The 25,295-nt window shown below is 40.7% G+C and overlaps 1 protein-coding gene across 2 annotated transcripts in view; it reads right to left on the bottom strand.

Annotated features, from left to right (window-relative positions):
• Positions 1-25,295, bottom strand: part of sfmbt2 (Scm like with four mbt domains 2) — a 196,876-nt gene that overhangs the window by 22,341 nt on the left and 149,240 nt on the right. For both annotated transcript variants that reach the window (XM_048553832.2, XM_048553833.2), the window contains exons 14-18: positions 23,262-23,304; positions 16,739-16,800; positions 12,110-12,249; positions 10,024-10,133; positions 1,991-2,166 (exon numbers count right to left, since the gene is read on the bottom strand). In XM_048553832.2, coding sequence (XP_048409789.1) covers positions 1,991-2,166; positions 10,024-10,133; positions 12,110-12,249; positions 16,739-16,800; positions 23,262-23,304 — 531 coding nt within the window. The remainder of the gene's footprint in view (positions 1-1,990; positions 2,167-10,023; positions 10,134-12,109; positions 12,250-16,738; positions 16,801-23,261; positions 23,305-25,295) is intronic.

Raw genomic sequence — 25,295 nt, forward strand, 5'->3', positions numbered from 1 at the left:
TAGATAGAGTGGATAGCCAGAGACTTTTTCCTCAGGCGGAAATGACTGTTACATGGGGGCATAATTTTAAGGTGATTGGAAGAAGGTATAGGGGAGATGTAGGTTTGTGGATGTGTGGAATGCACTGCCACAGTGGTAGTGCAGTCAGATACTTTAGAGACATTTAAACGACTTTTGGATAGGCACATGGAGAATAGTAAAATGTGGGGTATGCAGGGTAGTTTGATCTTAGTAGGATAAAAGGTCGGCGCAACATTGTGGGCCAAAGGGCCTGTACTGTGCTGTATTGTTCTATGTTCTACATCCTGCTCCTTTCATTCTACCAATCAGACAATTTTCCCACTCACTTAACCTCTCTATTTCCATTTGTAGGTTCACTGTGTCCTTTTCACAACTCACTTTTCTACCTAGGTTTGTATCATCATCAAATTAGCTTCCAAAGCTTCAGTCCCTTTGTCCAAACCATTTATATAAACTCTAAGAAGTTGGGGCATCAGCACTGACCCCTGTGACATATCACCTCATGAAATCCTATCTACCAGAAAAAAGACCCATTTATTCCTACTCTGCTTTTTGTTAGTGAGCCTATCTTGCATCCATGCCAACATATTATCCTCTGCACCGTAAGATTTTATGTTCTCCAATAACCTTTGATGTCGCACTTTCTCAAATGCCTTCTGGATAACTTAAGTATAATACATCCACTGGTTCTTCTTTACCCACATTACAAGTTACTTCTTTAAAGAACTCCAATAATTAATTAAATATGATTTCCTTTTAATAAAACCATGTTGACTCTGCCTGATTACCTTTAACTTATCCAACTGCTCTGTTATACTGTGCTTAATAACAGCTTCTAACATATACACAAGATTGTCACTATCTGTTAGTATTAAATATGAAGATCAAACAATTCATTCCTAAGTTTAAACTGCAGAAATTTACTTTTCTTCATTTTATTTTAATTTGTGAGAAACATCGGTCAGGTCAGTGATGAATTGGTGTCATTAATATTAATGTGTTACTTCAAACGACTATATCCTTTCAGAAAACTTTGTGCTACTTTATACCTTCCTCCCCCCACCAAGTCTTTAGGTAAGTTCAGAATATTTTTTGAACATGTGTTCTAAATAGATATTTGTTAAAGATGCAAGGTGCTCATTAAAACATAAAATATATTGGTTCCAATCCTATACTAGCACAGGAACTGATAAATATAGCACCAACAAATTCACAAAGTAGTTAGGTAGTATTACCGATACTAATCCAAAGCAGCTGCATTAAAAGTACAAGTGTCAAGCAATCTCGGAAGGCGAAAAAGCAAAGAGATAATAGATTCTCCAGCATCTGTAGTTCCTAAGATAACAAAGTGTAGAGCTGGACGAACACAGCAGGCCAAGCAGCATCTCAGGAACACAAAAGCTGACGTTTCGGGCCTAGTCCCTTCATCACCCTTTCTGACGAAGGGTCTAGGCCCGAAACGTCAGCTTTTGCGCTCCTAAGATGCTGCTTGGCCTGCTGTGTTCGTCCAGCTCTACACTTTGTTATCTAAGTGAAAAAGCAAGTTGTTCCCAAATCACTCTGAATGGTTCTCTGCAATCAATTTCAACATGTACAGAACACCCTGCACTGATTTCCACTCCTTCCTTCAAATTCTTGCCTTACTTCAAAGTCCTGAATAAGAGAAGAACTCTGTGGCCCAAATGGTTACAAATGACATTTTAATAAGACTAAAAGTTTGTCTTAATGTTGTGTAAATAGCATTACAGGAATTGTAAAATAATATTTTACAAGGGCAGCAAAGGCTTTGTATTTTGATAGAAGCATCGATGGATTCAAAAGAAATAATGCTTGTACTGTACTTATACAGCTATGCCAATGCACAAATAAGCCATTTACTTTCAACAGAATCTGATAAAACAGCTTACTATTTCCAACTTATATTAAGACTGCTAGGTCATAATAATATTTGCCTAGTTATAATACTTACTGTATTTTGTTTTTGTGTGAACAGAGCAGTTCTCAGGGCATTTGTCAGTAACCATGAGTGGCCCAAACAAGTTTGGGCAGCATTCTAACTTCATGCAAGTCCTTCTGCAGAAATCTGCAACCCGATCTGCTGTCCTCACAATTTTCATAATTGCTCTGTATGTTTTCCCTTTGTACCTTAAAATAAAATAATAATAATCCAATTGAAACAATTTAATAATTACTTAAAGCATACAGCTGTAGTTTTCTTGTTCTACTTGTTTTATTTATTAGATAATTATTTAAATTGCTTAAAAACAGGCAACACCTGAATTTGACATTAACAGCCCGCATTCTAGCTCTTACTGTGCAACCAGAATTAATGTTATTTTTAAACTTAATTTTCTCAAAAAGTACAAGGGGAGATCAGACCCTTTAAAGCCTCTTATGATTAGCACATTTGAACTCCAGTAGCTTAGTGAATTTATCCAATGAACTGCTAAGACATACAGATCTATACGACTCCACACTTGCAGTGTGTCTCTATTTGGATTAGAATATCTCAGTCAAAGCAGCAGTAGGGATGCTACAATTGTACCAGCAAGGGATGAGTGATCACAGTCCCTCCTCCCAATGGCTGCTGAGCAATCCTATCATTGAAAGTTAGTAGAAGATTGTCCATTTTGTTAGACAATGAAAAAAATACATTAAAATATTTTGAGGCAAAGTTGTCTTTATTTCAAAAGGTTAAAGCAAAGCTTCTGTAATATGAGACAAATAACAATGTAAAAAATTTCTTCTAAATATAACATCACCACCAAAATATCACAATCAGAAGGAAAAAAAAATTACTTTAAATAAAATTAACGATTTTCCACTCATGTTCATATAGGAATACATTCATAGATTTCTTAATGTTGCACCACACTATTCTTTGCAGTCATATCTTTTCATTTAAAGATAATATTTTTATTTCAAGTTTTGAGATCTTGTGTTAAAAATCCTCTTCAAATACTGACAGCTTTCAGCAGTTTTACATTTTATGCAACTTTGGATTTACTGATTAATTGTTAAAGAAATAAAATATTCAAGATAACAAAAGTACATTTGCTACACATGTACATTAGAACTCAGTTGACCAAACATTATAATACACTTCAATAAATCTGAACATGTACTCAGCTGCAGCAGCAATAGTTCTTTGTCAGTTTAAAAAGTACTAAAGAAACTTAAACCAACAAGTTGAAAGCTAAAGCAGGCATTTATATCAATAATGCAGCAAATTGGGCTGTTGTAAAGGGATTTTAATGTTTGTTGCTAAGATTCGTGAACTTTCCACTGCACTTTATGAATATCTATGATAAAATTGGATGCTGATTCAAATGAGGGGATACTGCGAGGGACACACAAAATTTTGGTCAATATGAATATTAAAGAGGGCCTTAAAAGACAGGAAAAGATGGACAGTGAGGCTTTTAGACAGGGAAATTAAGGACATGAGGAGAACTATACAATTAACATGACCACCAATGGTAGCGTAATAAAAGGAGAGATTACAAGCGTCCAGATGCAACGCAGGATGACATTTGGATAGGTGACTAAAATCTTGATCAGCTATTGGTTTGAGGGGGGTGAGGTGGAGTGGTATTTTGAAGAAATTCCAAAGCCTAGGGCCTAATCAGTTGAGGGCACCAAAGAAACTGGGCAATAGACCCGTTAGAAGAGGAATTCCTCGAAGGCTGTAGGGCTGAAACGGATCAGATGGAGAAGAATAAAGACATTCTTTGAAAGCATAACTGTTAGGAGACCAACAACCAATGTAGATCAGTGATTTATTACCACAAATAACCGGATTTTCCGCCTTGCTTTGAACCTTGAAGCACTGCAGACATGTGCTATATCGTGTGATTTTGACCGGTTGTTCTCAGTTTGACTGTTGTAGTTGTACATGGTTCAGGTTTTAGCATATCACCCATTTGGGTATCAGTTCCCAGTACTGCATTACACTGTCCCGGACCAAAAGCATCGATGTCAGTTACGGGAATACTTAACTGTGACAGATAAACATCCTGACCAGTAATCACTGGTGGAGACTTGCATACAAATAACGGAGAAATTAATGAAGTACTTCCAATGAAGTCAATTAATATTTTGGTTTGACAGGTGTGTGGCACCATATTATTGCATTTCCAAATTAAAGGGAAGATGCAGCTGCCAGCTGTAGAATCATTCACCATACGAGATCTACTGAAAAGGTAGTGAGGATAAAATTCCAAATTATACAACCAACGCCCATAAAAAGTTTAATAAACTTATAGACTAATTTAAACAATTGCTCCGAAGATGCTGCTTGGCCTGCTGTGTTCATCCAGCTCTACACCTTGTAATCTATAAGCAAAATAGAATGTTAAACATATTCCACAAGATCCGAACATTAAGCTGGATATTGCCAAGGATGTCAAAGAAGGAAGAAGGTGTTAACAATATCCGACTGGCCCTCTAAGTTGTCAGATAGTCCCACCCGACTTCCATCATTTTATTTTGTGAACGCCTGTCATTTCTCCTCTACAAAATGTTGAGGTATTTTTTCATTCGGAAAACCCAGTTAAATCCAAAGAGTCAGTCCAAATGAAACAAAATGACCTCCAGAACATCACAGGACCTTTCCATGATTGTGGTCCATGTGGCAAGATCATCATGGGGCCCAGCCAATGATGTATGAGACTGGGATAAGGATGGTAGATCACAGGAGAGGGGACATTTTGAAGCAAAGGTAAGGGGATGGCTTTCAGTAACCAACACCTTGTCTGAAGGCAGGTCTTTTAATTGGGCACAGAGTGTTTTGCAACAATGGACACATATATCGCCCCTGGAATGGTTGCGAAGCAGCGTGATGCCAACAGTGTGGGTTCAATTCCCAATTCTGGCTGAGGTTACCATGAAGGACTCTCCTTTGCAACCTCTTCCCTCCCCTGAGGTATGGTGACCCTCAAGTTAAATCACCAGTAGTCATCCCAGTCCACTGAGAGTGTAGCCCTTTGGTCTGGTGATTTGGCCAGTAACAAAGTTGACTGGGTTTGCTGGGTGGTCTTTTGCAGGCACGGTAAACCCATCCCATTATCATTTACATAGAACATAGAACAGTACAGCACAGAACAGGCCCTTCAGCCCACAACGTTGTGCCGACCATTGATCCTCATGTATGCACCCTCAAATTTCTGTGACCATATACATGTCCAGCAGTCTCTTAAATGACCCCAATGACCTTGCTTCCACAACTGCTCCTGGCAACGCATTCCATGCTCTCACAACTCTCTGCGTAAAGAACCTGCCTCTGACATCCCCTCTATACTTTCCACCAACCAGCTTAAAACTATGACCCCTCGTGCTAGCCATTTCTGCCCTGGGAAATAGTCTCTGGCTATCAACTCTATCTATGCCTCTCATTATCTTGTATACCTCAATTAGGTCCCCTCTCCTCCTCCTTTTCTCCAATGAAAAGAGACCGAGCTCAGTCAACCTCTCTTCATAAGATAAGCCCTCCAGTCCAGGCAGCATCCTGGTAAACCTCCTCTGAACCCTCTCCAAAGCATCCACATCTTTCCTATAATAGGGCGCCCAGAACTGGACGCAGTATTCCAAGTGCAGTCTAACCAAAGTTTTATAGAGCTGCAACAAGATCTCACGACTCTTAAACTCAATCCCCCTGTTAATGAAAGCCAAAACACCATATGCTTTCTTAACAACCCTGTCCACTTGGGTGGCCATTTTAAGGGATCTATGTATCTGCACACCAAGATCCCTCTGTTCCTCCACGCTGCCAAGAATCCTATCCTTAATCCTGTACTCAGCTTTCAAATTCGACCTTCCAAAATGCATCACCTCGCATTTATCCAGGTTGAACTCCATCTGCCACCTCTCAGCCCATCTCTGCATCCTGTCAATGTCCCGCTGCAGCCTACAACAGCCCTCTACACTGTCAACGACACCTCCGACCTTTGTGTCGTCTGCAAACTTGCTGACCCATCCTTCAATCCCCTCGTCCAAGTCATTAATAAAAATTACAAACAGTAGAGGCCCAAGGACAGAGCCCTGTGGAACCCCACTCACCACTGACTTCCAGGCAGAATATTTTCCTTCTACTACCACTCGCTGTCTTCTGTTGGCCAGCCAATTCTGTATCCAAGCAGCTAAGTTCCCCTGTATCCCATTCCTCCTGACCTTCTGAATGAGCCTTCCATGGGGAACCTTATCAAATGCCTTACTGAAGTCCATATACACCACATCCACAGCTCGACCCTCATCAACCTTTCTAGTCACATCCTCAAAAAACTCGATAAGGTTTGTAAGGCATGACCTACCCCTCACAAAGCCGTGTTGACTGTATTTGATCAAGCCATGCTCTTCCAGATGGTCATAAATCTTATCCCTCAGAATCCTTTCTAACACCTTGCAGACGACAGACGTGAGACTTACCGGTCGATAATTGCCGGGGATTTCCCTATTTCCTTTCTTGAAGAGAGGAATTACATTTGCCTCTCTCCAGTCCTCAGGTATGACTCCAGTGGAGAGCGAGGATGCAAAGATCTTCGCAAGTGGCGAAGCAATTGCATTTCTCGCTTCCCAAAGCAGCCGAGGACAAATCTGATCCGGGCCTGGCGACTTGTCAATCTTAATGTTTGACAAAATTTTCAGCACATCAGCTTCGTCTATCTCTATCCATTCCAGCATGCACACCTGCTCTTCAAAGGTTTCATTCACTACAAAGTTCGTTTCTTTCGTAAAGACAGAAGCAAAAAACTCATTTAGGGCTTCCCCTACCTCCTCAGGCTCCACACACAAGTTCCCTACGCTATCCCTGATCGGCCCTACTCTTTCTTTGACCATTCTCTTATTCCTCACGTAAGTGTAAAATGCCTTTGTGTTTTCCCGGATTCCTTCTGCCAAGCCTTTCTCGTGCCCCCTCCTGGCTCTCCTCAGACCATTTTTGAGCTCCTTCCTTGCCTGCATGTAATCCTCTCTCGCTGAACTTGACCCTAGCTTCCTCCACCTTATGTAAGCTACCTTCTTCCTTTTCACTAGAAGCTCCACCGCTCTCGTCATCCAAGGTTCCTTAATCTTACCCCTTCTTGCCTGTCTCAGAGGGACATATTTACTCATCACTCCCAACAACTGTTCCTTAAACCGTCTCCACATGTCTATAGTTCCCTTACCATGGAACAACTGCTCCCAGTCCATGCTTCCTAACTCATGTCTAATCGCATCATAGTTTCCTCTTCCCCAATTAAATATCCTCCCATTCTGCCTAATCCTCTCCTTCTCCATAGCTATGTAGAATGTGAGGCAGTTATGGTCACTATCACCAAAATGCTCTCCCACCACAAGATCTGATACCTGCCCCGGCTCGTTTCCGAGCACCAAGTCTAGAATGGCCTCTCCCCTCGTCGGCCTGTCAACGTACTGCGTTAGGAAACCCTCCTGAACACACCTTACAAAAACAGCTCCATTCAAATCTTCTGCTCGAAGGAGGTTCCAATCAATATTAGGAAAGTTAAAGTCACCCATTACAACAACCCTACTGCGTGCACACTTCTCCAAAATCTGTCGACCTATGCTTTCTTCAATCTCCCTGCTGCTATTGGGGGGCCTGTAGTAAACCCCTAACGAGGTGACTACTCCCTTGCTGTTCCTAATTTCCACCCATACTGACTCAGTAGGCAGATCTTCCTCGACAATGGAAGCTTCTGTAGCTGTGATACCCTCTCTGATTAGTAGTGCTACACCCCCTCCTCTTTTTCCCCCCTCCCTATTCTTTTTAAATGTTCTAAACCCTGGAACATCCAGCAACCATTCCTGCCCATGAGAAACCCATGTCTCTGTTATGGCCACAACATCATAGCACCTGGTACTGATCCATGCTCTAAGTTCATCACTTTTATTCCTGATACTCCTTGCATTAAAGCGAACACACTTTAACCGATCCCCTAATTCCTGAGCCACCACTAAATTAGGCTCAGGAATGAAGTGTATCTAATTGATTCATTAAATAAGCCTAATCGACAGGCAGGAATGCTACCTCAGTCTCTTTCACCCTTTTATGTAACTGGGGCATACTTTGGCCATAGGACCACGACAATGATGAAATGGACACATCTGCAGTATTTCCCACTGAGTATGGGATTAAATTCAGCACAATGTTTCAACATTGATACATAAGCAACTTAATATCAATCTACTTCCTTTCAGCAGAAGAAATTCTGTACATGATGTAGAAATTGTTGATCATGATCTGGCTTTAAGGAGAAACTTTCCTATTTTAGAGATCCATGCCATGAAGCAGCACCACTGGAAGGAAACTAGTCTATGGTTTAAATGCTTGCTGAATAAAAAAATGCTGAGATTTGTGAGGCACAGAGTAAAGGGGTAGGCACGATATAAAAAAGAATTCTACATTAACTTGAGAGTTGAAATAAATTACCTTTTTTAAAAAAATGATCTATTTATATCCATTCAGTGTTTTCAGTTCTACGCACTTGGTTTAGTCATGACAACTTAACTTGATTAGTCACTGTATTTTCTGCATCAAAACAAAAAAGCTGAACTACTTGATGTTCTAGTCTTTTACATGCTAATCATGCTTTTTTCCCCCAAAATCTAAGTAATCACCTTCAGTAGTTCAAAATGGAGAATAACATACACTATACAAATAGAAACTCAGTTATTTTGAATTTTTTTTTACGAAAGTCAAAAACTCTCAGTTTCAAACAGATAGCGCTTAAAAGCATAAAACCTAATTTTTTTTTGTATGCTTTTGGCACCTAATTCTACATACACATTGTAGTCAGAAAAAAAATGAAAAAGGAGCATTTTCTGTGAACATATTACAAAACCTAATAATGCAATGTATAAAGTCTATAAATTTCTAACAACACATCTGGGTATAAAACTAAACTGATTAAAAAATATTTATGAACATTAACCTTAATGAGGTGATAATGCAGTCTCAAAAGTTGTTTTACAAATCTGTAAACTTTTTAGAGAAAAAGTACTAATTATATAGAAATTATATTTTTTCAGTGAATTTTACATGTAAAAGCGCAAAACACTTGCTATAGTTTGCCAAGCAATAAAACATCAACAGTAATTGAGTTAATATCTGCCTAAACCACCTGCAATAGGGTTAGGGTTAGGAACAAACATTTTAAGTGCTAATGAAAAATCACAACTGACTTTAAACGGCAATTGTTCCTCTCCATGGATGCTACCTGATCTGCTGAATACTTGCAGCGCATTCTACTTTTATTCAAGATTTTCAGCAACTCCTGTTTCTTTGGACAAATGTAACAGGACAACAATTATTAGATTAGATTAGATTAGATTCCCAACGGCGTGGAAACAGGCCCTTCGGCCCCTTTGTAATAACTCAGCAATTTCCAAGGAACAGCTTCATTGGATTTGTATATCATGGATGTGGTTTATTTTTCAGTGCAGCTACCAGGGATGTACGATTGGCTCTTCTTCCATTGTTCACTGACATTCTTAATTCAGTGCCAATGTATTGTATATTTTTAAAAAGTATTGTTTGTGTGTGTTTTGAAGAGCCAGTTTCAACTAATACTCATGTAATTTACTGTCGTATAACATTAAATGCACTTCTTGAAGATTACTTGAGATTTAAGTCCAACTTACAACTTTTTTTTATCATTTCACAGCATTTACGCTGACAATTAAAATGCAATACTCAATAACCATGAAACAACTACACAGGAGCACTGGACACCCGTTCAATGTGTGTATCATATTTCTGTGACAGGACGTGGTCAGGAAACTGCTGCTTTTTTCTTTAGGTTGATTGAAAGAATTAAGCTGATAACCATCAAAAAGCAAGATTTGTAGAAGTACACAAAGCACTTCTGGTTGACTGAAAAGCAGGCAAGTTATCTTTTGCAACTCACACATTGTACACATTGTGAGTTATATACTCAATATTATTTAGTGATTTATTTATTACAAAACCAACTAGTCACATCTTCATGCAAGCACAGTTCCACTTACTTGGCTTTCAGTGTTTCTTCCTGACAATTCCACTCTGGGTCATCTTCGAGCTGCAATTCCCGGAGCACCCGGCCTGGTTTGTAGGCCGCATTAATTAACAGATTAAGAACCTATTTTATAGGCAACAAAAAGTACAAAGACCAATTCTAATACTCATGATCTCAAAATGAAAACCAAATTATCAAGGGTGTACACATTTTGTCTGAATATTTCAATTATGAGAGATATTGGTTGCATAAAATTCTTTTCCCATGCATCTGGTGACAATGCTGAAGACACTGGCTTTTTACAAGATATTTTAATGAGGCTCCGTGTGGCAGCTCACAGCCTAGATTCAGCTTTTTGTCAATGGTCTAGATATTTAGAAGTCAGGAACGGCAGCTTGTACCAGTTCAGAACTCTTGTCAACATCTATTTGGACTAGATCACAGTATCACAGAATTGATGAAATTGAAATTGAAATAATGAAGTGGAAAAGAAAGCCTATATTAAAGAGATTTGCACAGAATTATATCCGTAGTAAATCATGAACTTTGTGCACACGAGATTTTTCAAGTTTCAGGTGTATCTATGAGTTATTTACTAAATGTGCTTGCTCCTGTAAATAGTGTTGCACAAAGTTCCAATGTGTAATGTATTTCCAAATGGAGATTCTTCCTTAATTTCCTTTTTGTGTATGCTAGTTATAAAACTAAAACCAACATTAGTATGTTTTGTAATGTTACTGTAAATATTATTGACTGGAAGGTATTAAAAACATTAGGGTCTTCTTTCTATACAGTGGCATTGCAAGACAATTGATTCATTCTTTTCTGACCAACCTTCGGTGACCAGCTAATGACTCAAACACCCTGGTGCAAAATTATTAATGGTAATTCAAAATTCAGTAGTAATGGTAATTCAAAATTAATAGAATTCCAGGCCCAAAGTTCCATGAATTTCATAGCCAGTTCAAAAGTAGAGCAATTCTCTTGCTCCCTCTCAAAGTGGAATTTCCAAATATCTGTGGGGTCAAAACCAACTGTGGGTATGATTTGAAGAATGCAGTCCTGGAGATTGTTTCACAACCCTGATGCCTCTGGGATTGTGCCAAACTTTCAAAGGGCAGGTGGAGAGGGGGAACAAGTAACCTGCTTGTCATCATATTACTGGGTCAATAGGGTATGAGTTACCATGGCACAGAAAGAGCCCATTCAGCCCATCAAATTCATATTTGATCTCCATAGATTAATCCAGTCAATCCCATTACCATAGTCCCACAGTCTGTAAGGTTCATCTAACTTAAGTGCCCAACAAGCACATGAAAGGGTGCATGCAGTGAGGAATGACTTTCAATGTTTATTTTGGTAAACCCAAATAATCTGGTGCCAGCTGTCAGGTTAACTGCAGGAAGGTTTGAAATTTAATATTTATTTATTAAGAAGGGAAATTTGATGGGTCAGCTGCCACCCGGTCCCGTGCTGTAATCTGAATTTGTTCGAATGGCCACTTTCCTTTCCTTCCACCTCCTGCCCCTCTTATGAGATGTCTGCTCTATTCAGAAAGGCAGCAGCAACCTCCATCATGGCAGCAATCTTCCTTAGGTGCTGGTGGCAGACAGGCAGCTCCACAACTCCTGAAAGCTCCTGTTTTTTTCTGATTGAATAATGGGCTCACCTCCTGGCCAATTAGATCACTTGCATTCAAAATTTACATAGCAAGAGATCATAGCTGAGCCATGGGTTGGAACTGTGTTCCTTCCAGATGGCAGGTTCTACACTGAAAACCTGGTCCTTGATTTCAAATTTGCATCTATCATCATCTTCCTACACCCTCTGTCTCATTCTTTTCTATTCCCCTGCATTCTATTTACATTACTCAGGCTATAATTGTAGTTGATACTGTTTTGCTGCTAAGCATGCTAATTTCCTACAATTAACATTAAATTTATTTCAAATGTTTAAGATGGAGGGAATTTCAATAGGTTACAAAGTTCTAAATTTGGAACCTATGGGCATTTTGGTTTATTGAAGAAAATATTAGCCCTCAATGTTGAAGTATTTTCATTAATTAAGTAAACTGGTTTTAATGTTTCGATCCATCCTACCTCTTTCAGAACAAGCACGCATTTTCCAGGTCCAACTGATTGAGGAAGTTCTGCTATCCGTCCTTTGTTTAGATATGGACCTGAGAAACAGCGGTGATTGAAATATATTTTGGAACAGCAGTACTTGCCATTGGTCGTGCCTACATAAAGAAAGAAAATAAGCTTTTTCCATGATTTGGGTTTTATTATGAATAGCTATGTTAAAATTGAGGAGACCTAACCATAACAGAAACCTGCAATGTAAGAGAAGGATGTAAATGATAAAATAAATAAAACTAAGTGTTTCTAATCTAAATAAGGTTTTAATTATCTTTGTATGAAAACATGCAGATATACAAATTGATTGACTGAAAAAGAGAAAGAAAGTCAGAGCTCTGATTTTAATTTGGGAGGGGAAATTGGCTGAGTGCAGAGAACTGCTGCAACAACGGTCTTGGGCTCAAAATACTGTGGCCCAGGCTACATCAACTCCCAGGTCTCTTCAGAGGAAAGATTTAATTTACTGCTGAAACTGGCAGAGTGGCAGCTGGCGAGCAGGCAGGACCTCTTTCTGGCCTCAGAAAGCATCAGAGGAAAGGTAGAAAAAAAAAACTGGCTTGCTTCAGCCTCTTGTCCTCTCAACCCCTCTTCTTTAGTGTCCATACATATAACCATAGGTGACATCCCTATGCAAGCCCTCTATTAGAATGAAGTGAAATATCAGTGACAACATCACAGCCCAACTTGCAGATTTGAAGGACCGGCCAGCACCAACGGGCGCCCGTCTCACACTTCGGGTTTGCAACTGGTAACTGGGTCATGTTTGCACTATCAGTTTCACCAGAAACACAGCTAGGGACTTGTAACTCTTAGGAGTTAACATGAGATGTAATCTCAATCTAATCTTCTGGAAAGCAATTGATGGGATAAATTTAGCAACTTACAGGATGGTCATGACTGGGAGTTAAATATCCAGGGGTATCAAACTGTCCGGAAGGACAATCAAGAAGGTAAGGTGATGCTCTGATTTTTAAGGATGATATCAGGGCTGTAGTGAGAGATGATAATAGGTTCTACTGAACAAAACTTTGAATCCATTTGGATGAAAACTAGGAATAGCAGGGAGAAGAAGTCACTGATAGGTGTGGTCTACAGGCCACCAAATAACGACATTGTGGTGGGGCGGAAAACATACGTAGAAATAGCTAATGCATGTAAAAATAGTACAGCAATTATCATGGGGGATTTTAATCGGCATATCGGTTGGTCAAACCAGGTCGGTCATGGCAGCCTTGAGGAGGGGTTCATCGAATGCACCCGCGATAACTTCCTTGAACAATATGTAATGGAATCTATAAGGGAGCAAGTATACTAGATCTAGTCCTGTTTAATGAGACAGGAATAATTAGTAATCTCACAGTTACAGATCCTCTCGGAAGGAGTGATCACAGCATGGTCGAATTTAAAATACAGATGGAGCGTGAGAAGGTTAAATCCAGTACCTACGTCCTGTGCTTAAACAAAAGAGGCTATGAAGGATGAGGAAGAAGGAGTTAACTAAGGTAGAATGGGAGCAAAAACTTTATGGTGGGTCAATTGAAGAACATTGGAGGAATTTCAAAACAATTTTTCTCAGTGCTCAGCAGAAGTACATTCCAGTGATAAGGAAGAACTGCACGAAAAGAGAGAGCCAGACATGGATGTCTAAAGAAATAAAGGAAAGTATCACACTGAAAAGAAACAAACAAAAAATCAAAGAGTAGTGGGAAGCTAGTAGACTGGGAAAACTGTAAAGGCCAACAGAAAGTCACAAAAAAAGTTATAAAGAAAAGTAAGATAGATTATGAAAGTAAACTAGCTCAGAACATAAAAACAGGCAGCAAAAGTTTCTATAAATATGTAAATTGTAAAAGAGTGACGAAGGTAAACGTTGGTCCTTCAGAGGAGGAGATAACCAATTTAATAACTGGGAATGAGGAAATATCTGAGACATTAAACAGTTATTTCATGTTGGTCTTCACTGTGGAAGACACAAATAACATGCCAAAAACTAATGGGAAGAAGGTTATAGCAGGTGAGGACCTAGAAACAATCGTTATCACTAAGGAGGCAGTGCTGGGCAAACTAACGGGGCTAAAGGTAGACAAGTGTCCTGGCCCTGATTAAATGCATCCCAAGGTACTAAAAGAGGTGATGTGGGAAACAGCAAATGCACTAGTAACTATTTAACAAAATTCACTGGACTCTGGGGTGGGTCCCGCAGATTGGAAAACAGCCAATGTGACACCACTGTTTAAAAAAAGGAAGTAGACAAAAAACAGGTAACTATAGGCCAGTTTGCTTAACTTCAGTAGTGGGGAAAATGCTTGAATCTATCATTAAGGAGGAAGTAGCAAGACATCTGGATGTAAATTGTCCCATTGGGAACACCCAGCATGGGTTTCTGAAGGGTAGGTCATGTTTAACTACTTTGGTGAAATTCTTTGAGGACATTATTTGCATGGTGGACAATGGGGAACCTGTGGATGTGGTGTATCTGGATTTCCGGAAGGCATTTGACAAGGTGCCACACCAAAGGCTGCTACATAAGATAAATTTGCACGGTATTACAGGTAATGTATTGGCTTGGATAGAGGACTGGTTGACCAGTAGAAAGCAAACAGTAGGGTAAATGGGTGTTTTCTGGTTAGCAGTCAGTAGCTAGTGGTGTGCCTCAGGGATCAATGTTAGGACTGCAATTGTTTACAATTTACACAGAAGATTTGGAGTTGGGGCCTAAGTGTGGTGTGTCAAAATTTGCAGCTGACTAAGATGGGTGGTATAGCAAAGTGTGCAGAAGATACTGAAAGTCTGCAGAGGGATACAGATTGTCTAAGTGAGTGGGCAGAGGTCTGGCAGATGGAGTACAATGTTGATAAGTGTGAGTTCATCCATTTTGGTAGGAATAACAGTAAAATGGACTATGTTTTAAATAATGAAAAACTGTAGCACGCTGCTGTGCAAAGGGACTTGGGTGTCCTTGTGCATGAATCGCTGAAGGTAGGATTACAGGTGCAGCAGATGATGAAAAAGGCAAGGGATCGAGGGATAGAGTTTAAACACAGGGAGGCTATGCTGCAGCTGCGTAGGGTCCTGGTGAGGCCACACCTGGAGTACTGCGTGCAGTTTTGGTCTCCTTATTGAGAAGAGATATACTAGCACTGGACAGGGTGCAGAGGAGAGATAATGGGAATTGCAGATGATGGAGAATCCGAGATAACAAACTGTGGAGCTGGATGAACACAGCAGGCCAAGCAGCATCTTAGCAGCACAAAGCTGACGTTTCGGGCCTAGACCCTTCATCAGAAAAGGGGGATGGGGACAGGATTCTGAAATAAAGAGACAGAGGGGGAGGCGGACCAAAGATGGATAGAGGATAAGATAGGTGGAGAGTATGTGGGGGGGGGGGCGGGGGCGGCCTAGGTAGGGAGGGGAAAGGTCAGTCTGGGGAAGATGGACAGGTCAAGGGGGCGGGATGAGGTTAGTAGGTAGGAAATGGAGGTGCGGCTTGAGGTGGGAGGAGGGGATTGTTGAGAGGAAGAACAGGTTAGGCAGGCGGGGACAAGCTGGTCTGGTTTTGGGATGCAGAGGAGATTCATTTGGTTGATTCCAGAGTTGAGTGGGTTGGATTATGAGAAGAAACTGAGTAGACTGGGATTATACTCATTGGAATTCAGAAGAATGAGGGGAAATCTTGTAGAAGCATACAAGATTATGAAGGGAATAGAAAAGGTGGAGGCAGGGAGTTTGTTTCTGTTAGCAGGTAAAACTAGGACTAGAGGGCATCACCTCAAAATAAAGGGAAGCAGATGTAGGGCTGAGGACAGGAGGAACTTCTTCACCCAAACAGTTGTGAATCTGTGGAATTCCCTGGCCAGTGAAGTGGTTGAATGTACATCACTGAATGTTTTTAAGGCAAGGCTAGATAAATTTTTGAACAGTAAAGGAGTTAAGGGTTACGGTAAGCTGGGGGGTAAGTGGAGCTGAGTCTCAAAAATCAGCCATGATCTTATTAAATTGCAGGGCAGGCACGAGGGGCCAGATGGCCTACTCCTGCTCCTAGTTCTTATGTTCTTAAAATAATTCAAGGGGAGGAAATGGTGTTTTGCCCACTGAGCTCATCTTTTAGTACACCAATTCATCCAGCCTAGCATAATGGCATTTAACATGACCTGACAAGAATTATAAAAAAAAACACAAAAATATTTTCAGTTAGTACGCATTAATTTGAACAAATTTGTAATCATATTTTATTTTCCTACTGACTGCTTTACTTTCCAGTTTCTGAAGTTGCTTTGTTATAGTCAACCTTTTTTTTAATCTCTCTAGGTTGTTGAACTTAAGCTTGCTCAACTTGCCCTAAATCATAATGTTGGATCATTGGTGTGGATATTTCATTTTAACTGCTGGGTGTAATTGTGACCTACACTACTATCTGCTGGAAAGAAATCAAGCAGGATGTAAAAAGGATGTTTGACCTAACACTGCCTAGTTCCCCTGGACATGTTAGATTAAAATTAGCCTTTTAATCACTCCAACCAACCTTGATTCCTATGCATTTAGATCATTGGACGCTGTTATTTAATCAATATTCTTCAATTAGTAACTTACCACCTTCTGATGTTATAGGACAAGACTCATGTGGGACAGGTTCCACAGGTATGGCATGAAGTCTATCATTAGAAACAAAAAAAGTAAAGTTCAGAACTGCAAGTTTGGAACTATTGCTACAACCCAGGAATTTAAAAAAAACAGTTATACTGTTCATTTGAGCAGACCAGCTACTCTGTGGTGATGTCCTGATCGTACTGGTCCAATGCAATCTGTTTCCCCTCGGGTGTGAAAATGTAAAGCATACTGCAATCATGGAACTAGACTCAGACTTCTCTTCTAAAAGTCAAACTATCCAAAAACTAAGAATTTACAAGACTTTTCATGCAGCATTACTCTTAACTGAGTTGCTATACATACAGTGAATTGTTATACTAGCAAATTCTGCCAATCTGAACCAAACTGTAATGGTTTTTGATTAATTCAATAAACAGTTACTTTCTTTGGATTGAATTGTTATATATTTATATTTCTAAATTTAAATTCATTGACAGGTCAACCAGCCAATAGATGCTTTAGGGATAGAGCGGCATTGCACAGGTTTATGGCCTTCTCATGAGTTCTTCTCAAACAATTGTCGTGAAGACATAAAACAGAAATGAGTTGCTTCCTTATTGTATCATGAAGACATCGGAAAACAGCAGTTTATTGTCGTTGGTAGTTGTTTTCATTACAGATCTATCAATAGATTTCTTGCAATTTCTTTTAATCTATGGATTTTAAACCATTATGTTTGAAAATTTATTCAGATTTGCCTCCCTTATGACTTCAAAGAAAACTGCATTTAAACCCTGATTTTCCTAAAAATCTTATACTTAAGAAGACTGCCTTTATAAATTTTAAAGCTAATACGTTCTTTCTAATTAAAAAAGCGACATTTAGTGCTGGTCGTTAAGCTGGTCTGGGCAGTAAAAGGGAAATAAATTCTCTATTCTTCTACTAGTCTTTCGTGTCTCAATTTCATAATGTTCTACCTCAGTGAATCAATTCTATTTTCTCCTCACATGAGCCAAAGCATCTCTCTAGTATTCACCTAATTTAGATGTGAACCTAAGCAATGAGTGCCACTGGTAACTTGAATCATCATAGTCCAACCTAATGCAGGTCTCACGTGATGTACACATTTTCCAAATTAGTTTTCACAAGATCATTGGACATTGGAGTGACAATAGGCCATTCAGCTTACTGAATCTGCTCTTGCATGCAATGAGATCACAGCTGATTTGATAGTCTTCAAATTCTACTTGCCTGTGTTTTCCCCAGATCCCTTGATTCCCTTAATGATTACAAAGCTGTCTCTCAGCCTCGACTATACTTAATCACCCAGAGTCAACAACCCTATGTGGTAAAGAATCTCACAGATTCATCACTACCCTCAGAGAAGAAATTCCTAATCTCTGTATTGAATGTGCAAACACTTATTCTGAAAATATGCCCTCTGATCCAGGGCTCTCCCACAAGGGGTAACAACCTTTCCGCATCTACCCAGTCAAGACCTTTAAAGAATCTTACGTGATTCAATGAAGTCACCTCTCATTCTTCTGTATTCTAATCATTATGGCCCAAAATAATGAATCACTCCTCATAAGACAAACCCCTAACACCTAGTATCAATGTAGTGAATCTTCTCTGGACTGTTTCCAATACTAGCATATTTTCCTAAGGTAAACAGCCCAAAGTTGTTCACAGTATTCCAGCTGTGGTCTGATTAGTGCCTTGCTAAGTTTTAGCTACACTCCTCTACTTTTATGTTCCATTCCCTCTGAAACAAAGGCCAACATTCCATTAGCTTTTCCTATTACCCATTGAACTTATATGTTATAGCTTTTTTGACTCCTGGATAAAGAACTCAAATCCCTGTGCTCTGTAGCTTTCAGCAAACATTTTCCACTTAAATAATATTCCGTTTCTCTAGATTTCCTGCCAAACTGCATCATCTTCACATTAAACTCCATCCTCCAGGTTTTTCCCCACCCAATTAACCTGTCCATAATCTCTCTGAAGACTCCTTGTGTCAGCATCACCACTTGACTTCTCACCTAACTTTATGTTGTCAGCAAACCTGGCTCTAGTACAGTCACTTTCCTCAAGTCATTGATATGTATGATAATAATAATGGCTCTAGTGCTGATCCCTGTGGCACACTACTAGTTACAGTTTGTCAGCATGAAGATGTCGCCTTACGCCAACTCTCTGCCTTTTATTAATTAGCCAATGCTTTGTCTATGCTAATATACTACCTTCAACATCATGGGCTCTTAGGTTATTAATGGAATAGAATATAGAGTAGAATATTCTTTATTATCACATGTACTCCACTGCGAAAAGCTTTTACAATGTCTGCCCCTTATGGCGACATCTTAGGTACAAATCTTGGAACTAGCCCCTGTGCGATATCTTGATAGATATATGAATAGGCAGGGAATAGATAGGGGCTGTGTAGAGGCACAAATAGTTAACGTTCCCACATTTTTCGATGGAGAAGACATTCCTGACAGAAGGATTCACTGGGAAGGCATTCCTGACAGAAGACTTTGAAGGCAAACAACATTCCAGAAGACACAACCTGGCTGTAATTTTGAGAGATTAAATTCTAATTTTTAAAAATGTTATACATGTGGGACTTGAATTTATTGGAGCAACATACCATTATAATCTTGTTTTACTCTGGAATAGTTAGTAGTTAGAATGGGTTTATTCAGTTTGTTATTAGTTTAGTTAATTCATTCACTGTTACACTTAGATATATAAACTGTTACTTGTTGATTATAAAAGTGAGTGTTGGGCCTTTATTTTATCTAACTACTCCTTTATAACAGATTTGGGGGGTTCTTTTAATAGATTATTGGGAGAGGGTTTAGCCATGGTTTTTGGAGAGGGGTGCGGTTCGGCGGCAATCTCCACTTTATAACACCAGGGAGCCATGGATTCAAGTGCCACCTGCTCCAGGTGTGCGCAACAATATACCTGAACAGGTTGATTAGAAAAGCAGGTTAACAGTAATGAAAAAAATCACCAATGCTTCATAAACCTACTAAGCCAACAGTTTTGACTGAGTTGGTTTTAAAATGAAGGTTAGACTGCAAAAAAAAGGTGTATTGTAAAACTGGAAGACAGATCTTAAGAGAAGGACTAATTTGTAGCAACAAATAATAAAACAACGGGTGTAATTTCACCCTGTCTGGATGTGACAAAAGTGGAAATAATTGGACAAGTTGGTCTTGCAGAGATACTTGACGTCTTTATGCAATCCTTGCGAAGTGTTGAGTAGGAAGGAGCACTGGAATTTTGACTCACCAATTAATGCCCTGAAGTATTCAATTAATGGGCAGTTGCCATCTTCCAGTTGAGAAAACCTTCACTACAACTTAACCAGAGAGATTTGTCTTTGTTGCAGGGTTCCATTTTCCCCATTCTTGGGGGGTTTGGCAGTACAGATGGGGAACTATAGGGTGGCTACACCCTGCCCTTGCATTCAACCACCCTGTCCCACTTCTCCCCATCATTTTTATTTTGTGATAAGGAATTGAAAAAAGATGAGTTTCCTGTTTGGTATCCTCTGAAGAGAAAGTATCGATCAATAGTCCTCAGGGTCCAAAAATTGCCAACCCTTTTGGTGAGCTGGGATGTCACTGTCGAGACCTATGATGCATCAAGAAGCTCTCCACTGTTGACCAGTCAGTCCTTTTCAGAATCACAGGCACTCGTTATAGCAAGTTTTCTTGGTGTTGCGGGTGGCAAGATGGTTGACACCGAGCATGCCTGCCCCCACACATGGGCTAAGCCTTTCCCTTTTTCTGACAACATATCAATGGCGGCACGGTGGCTCAGCAGTTAGCACTGCAGCCTCACAACGCCAGGGACCTGGGTTCAATTCCAGCCTCAGGTAACTGTGTGCGGAGTTTGCACATTCTCCCCGTGTCTGCGTGTGTTTCCTTCGGGTGCTCCGGTTTCCTCCCACAGTCCGAAGATGTACAGGTTAGGTGGACTGGCCATGCTAAATTGCCCGTAGTGTTCAGGGGTGTGGGTTACAGGGGGATGGGTCTGGGTGGGATGCTCCAAGAGGCGGTGTAGACTTGTTAGTCCAAAGGGCCTGTTTCCACACTGTAGGGAATCTAATCTAATTGAAATGAGAATTTGCCTTTTAGAAAAAAAAAGCATTGCAGCAAAACATACGTGACCTGAAATAATTATTTTTAGACACTGCAAGAGATTTCTGACAAAGTACAGAAATAATTAAAATATATAATTTAGAAATAAAATCAGATTACACATTAGTGTAGCTGACACTGTTCCAATGAGTCAATGGTTATAAAAAGTGACATTACAAAGCTGTCAGAAATTTAAATAAAGCAGCAATGTCAATCTCCAATCCAAATCACTAACTACAAGCATGATACAATTGACAAGGAAGCTTTGTAGCGCAATAGATTTCTGCTTAGGACAACAAATGGTATTGAAAAATTGGTTCCAATTCAATGTTTAACTGGAAACAACAAGGCTTAGAGCTGCATGAAGACAGCTGGCCAAGCAGCATCAGAGGAGCAGGAAGGCTGACATTTTGGACGCAGATCCTTCTTCAGAAATGGGGGAGGGGAATGGGGCTCCGAAATAAATAAGGGGGGGAGGCGGATAGAAGATGTATAGAAGAGAAGATAGGTGGAGAGGAGACAGACAGCTCAAAGAGGCGGGATACAGCTAGTAAAGGTGAGCGTAGGTGGGGAGTTAGGGAGGGCATAGGTCAGTCCAGGGAGGATGGACACGTCAAGGGGATGAGGTTAGTAGGTAGGAGATGGGGGTGGGGCTTGAGGTGGGAGAAGACGTTAGGTGAGAGGAAGGACAGGTTAGGGAAGCGGGGACAAGCTGGGCTGGGCTGAGCAGTAGAAGTAGATGAAATTCTTGACCACTGAGGCGGGGAGGTTGCGGTCCTCCGTAGCTACACTAACCCTAAACCTCACCTCTTCCTCCGTTACATTGATGACTGTATCAGCGCCGCCTCGTGCTCCCACGAGGAGGTCAAACAGTTCATCCACTTCACCAACATCTTCCACCCCAACCTTAAGTTCACCTGGACCATCTCTGATACCTCTCTCTCCTTCTTGGGCCTCTCGGTTTCCATCTCTGGCAACCACCTGGAAACTGATGTCCATTTCAAGCCCACCGACACCCACTGCTACCTAGAATACACCTCCTCCCACCCACCTTCCTTCAAAAATGCCATCCCCTATTCCTAATTCTTTCGCTGCATCTGCTCCCAGGTTGAGGCATTCCACTCCCATACATCTCAGATGTCCTCGTTTTTCAAGGTCGCCACGTTCCCCACTCAGTGGTAAAGAACGCCCTCGACCGTGTCTCCCATATTTCCTGCAACTCATCCCTCACACCCCCTCCTCCCTGGACTGACCTATCTCTTCCCTAAATCTCCATCTACACTCACCTTTACTGGCTGCCCCCTTGACCCCTCGTCCTCACGTGCCACCCCACGAACCTCCAGATCCAACGCATCATCCTCCGATACTTCTGCCATTTATAATCTGACCCAACCACCAAAGGCATTTTTTGCTCCCCTTGTCTGCTTTCAAGAGGGACCACTCTTTCCAGGACTCTCTTGTCCGCTCCACACTCCCCTCCAGCCCCACTACACCCAGCACTTTTCCCTGCAACCGCAGGAAGTGCTACGCCTGCCCCTACACCTCACCCCTCACCTCCATCCCAGGCCCCAAGAAGACTTTCAAGCAGATGTTCACCTGCACATCCGCCAATGTGGTATACTGTATCCGCTGTTCCCGTTGTGGCCTCCTTTACATTAGGGAAACCAAGTGGAGGCTTGGGGACCGTTCTGCAGAACACCTACGCGTGGTTCACACTAAACAACTGCACCTCCCAGTCACAAACCATTTCAACTCCCTCTCCCATTCCCCAGATGAAATGCCCATCCTGGGCTGTCTCCAGTGCCACAACGATGCCACCCGAAGGTTGCAGGAACAGCACCTCATATTCCGCTTGGGAACCCTGCAGCCCAATTGCATCAACGTGGACTTCACAAGCTTCAAAATCTCCCTTCTCCCTACCGCATCCCAAAACCAGCCCAGCTTGTCCACCTCCCTCAACTGTCTTTCCTCTCATCTATCCCTCCTCCCACCTCAAGCCCCACCCCCATCTTCTACTTACTCATCTCATCCTGCCCCCTTGACCTGTCTGTCTGTCCTCCCTGGACTGACCTATCTCTTCCCTAAATCTCCATCTACACTGACCTTTACTGGCTGCCCCCTTGACCTGTCTGTCTCCTCTCCACCTATCTTCTCCTCTAACAATCTTATATCTGCCTCCCACTCTCTCCCTATTTATTTCAGAGCCTCCTTCCCCTCCCCCATTTCTGAAGCAGGGTCTAGGCCCGAAACATCGGCCTTCCTGCTCCTCTGATGCTGCTTGGCCTGCTGTGTTCATCCAGCTCTCCACCTTGTTACCTCAGATTCTCCAGCATCTGCAGTTCCTACTATCTCTGAATCAATTCTTAACTTACTGTTTTTCTGGTTGAACTATTGCAATTTTCTTCTGCTTTGGACCTGTCAATTGATAGAAAGAAGGATCATCTATTGTATTTTGATTCAATTCATTGAGTTGCAATGTGTTTTACACAACCTACACGTAAAACCAGAGATCTACCTCTGGAGAAAACAAAAGGTGGACAGTTTTGCTTTAAAAGTTCATGTGGATGAACTTGATGTTCAACAATAAGTTTTCATGAGCAATAATGAATGAGCAGTTCCACTCATATCTGGCTTGTACCATTTTCCTACCATTGACTTTAATGTTCAGTTTCTTATGACAGATATTGCATTAATTTTGTTCACACAACAAAATGAATTATACAAATGTCAATATCAGTTTATAAAAAGATGCTTACTGACAACAGGCAATGGCAATAGAGGTCTATTGTTTCACCAATTTTATTCACCATCTGTGCTGTCAGATTTGTGCCCGATATCCAGTCTTGGAACAGCTGTAATATCTTTGTAAATATTAGAAAAAATATAAAGCCATTGGCCTGGACTTTCACTAAGTCAGGTTGAGTTGGGAGGTGGGTTCCAATGCCGGCACAAACCAGACTCGACCTATAATAATGTTTTAGTTTCCTTACCAGAAGAATGAAATATTAGCATTGGAAGCACTCCAGAGCAAGTTTAATAAGTTGGTGCAGTCACAGAGAGATTTTCTTCCTCCATGGAGGTGAGGTTGTGCCTAGGTATAGGCTAGGCCTATACTCAGTTAGAAGAATGAGTGATAATGGTTGTTGGCTTGCCCGCTGAACTGGTAAGTTTGTTTGCAAATGTTTTGTCACCATGCTAGGTAATATCATGAATGAGCCTCTGGTGAGTGTCAGTGTTCTGTCCCACTTGCTATTTATGTGTCTTGGTTTGTTGGAGTGGATGGCATCACTTCCAGATTTGTTTTTTAGTGGTTTCTTAGTATATGGGGTCCAGCTCTTCATGTTTGTTAATGGAGCTCCGATTTGATAGCCAGGCCTCCAGGAATTCTTGTGTGTATCTTTGCTTGGCTTACCTAGGATAGATACATTGACCCAGTCAAATTGGTGTCCCTCTTTGTCCATGTGTATTGAAATGAGTGATAGTTAGTCATGTTTCTTGGTAAATAGTCGATGTTCATGATTCCTGACGGCTAGTTTCCTTCCGGTATACCATATGTAATATTTTTGGCAGTCTTTGCAATGAATCTTGTAAATAAAGCTAGTTCTGTTAGTTGTAGTTGTTGGATCCTTCATTCTCATCAGTAGCTGTCGTAGTGTAGCTGTTGGTTGTGGGCTACCATGATTCTTGGGGTAGGGGGTGCAGGGTAATCTGGCGGTCATTTCAGATATGTCCTTAAGGTATGTAACGAGTGTCTCTGGATGCGTTGTACCTTCCTGTTGTATAGGCTTTCCACTAATACCTACACAGCTGACCACAACAGGTATCACATGCCTCCAGTGGAAAATCCTGGATTGTCACATATTGTTACGCAGGTCTTAGTAGTTGAAAGCACATCCATAATTAACTCCTTTACACGAAGCAAACGTTTGTTTAGTGGCCTACACTTGACAGCCTCAAAAGAGTTACTGTATATGTTCGTAAAAGTCGAATTTTTAAATTTTTTTTTCAGGTTAAATTTGTGCAGTCATGGATACTACTTCTGAGGGGCTGAAATTCATGCTACAGTCCAAAACACTATCATTAGCAGTAGCCCAATTGATCTCTTAACAAATAAAGAAGAAAAACATGAATGAATTAAGGTAATTACCAGATAAAGCCAATAGAAACAAAAATGAATTGTTAAGATTTTACTTATACATACAAAAAGTGAAGTAGTTATATCAGATGACTTTAAATTACAATTACATTGTACATCTTAAATTAATTAATGTCAAATACAGAAGTTCATTAAAATCCTGCAAAATCACTGTTCAACATCTTCAGCACTGAATAAAGCTTCATAATCATCAGAATGAATGATATCATTGTATGGATCCTCTTCACTGTCCATAGTTAGAGGCGGCACA

Source organism: Stegostoma tigrinum, chromosome 25 (assembly GCF_030684315.1).
Source record: "Stegostoma tigrinum isolate sSteTig4 chromosome 25, sSteTig4.hap1, whole genome shotgun sequence".
NCBI classification, from domain to species: domain Eukaryota; kingdom Metazoa; phylum Chordata; class Chondrichthyes; order Orectolobiformes; family Stegostomatidae; genus Stegostoma; species Stegostoma tigrinum.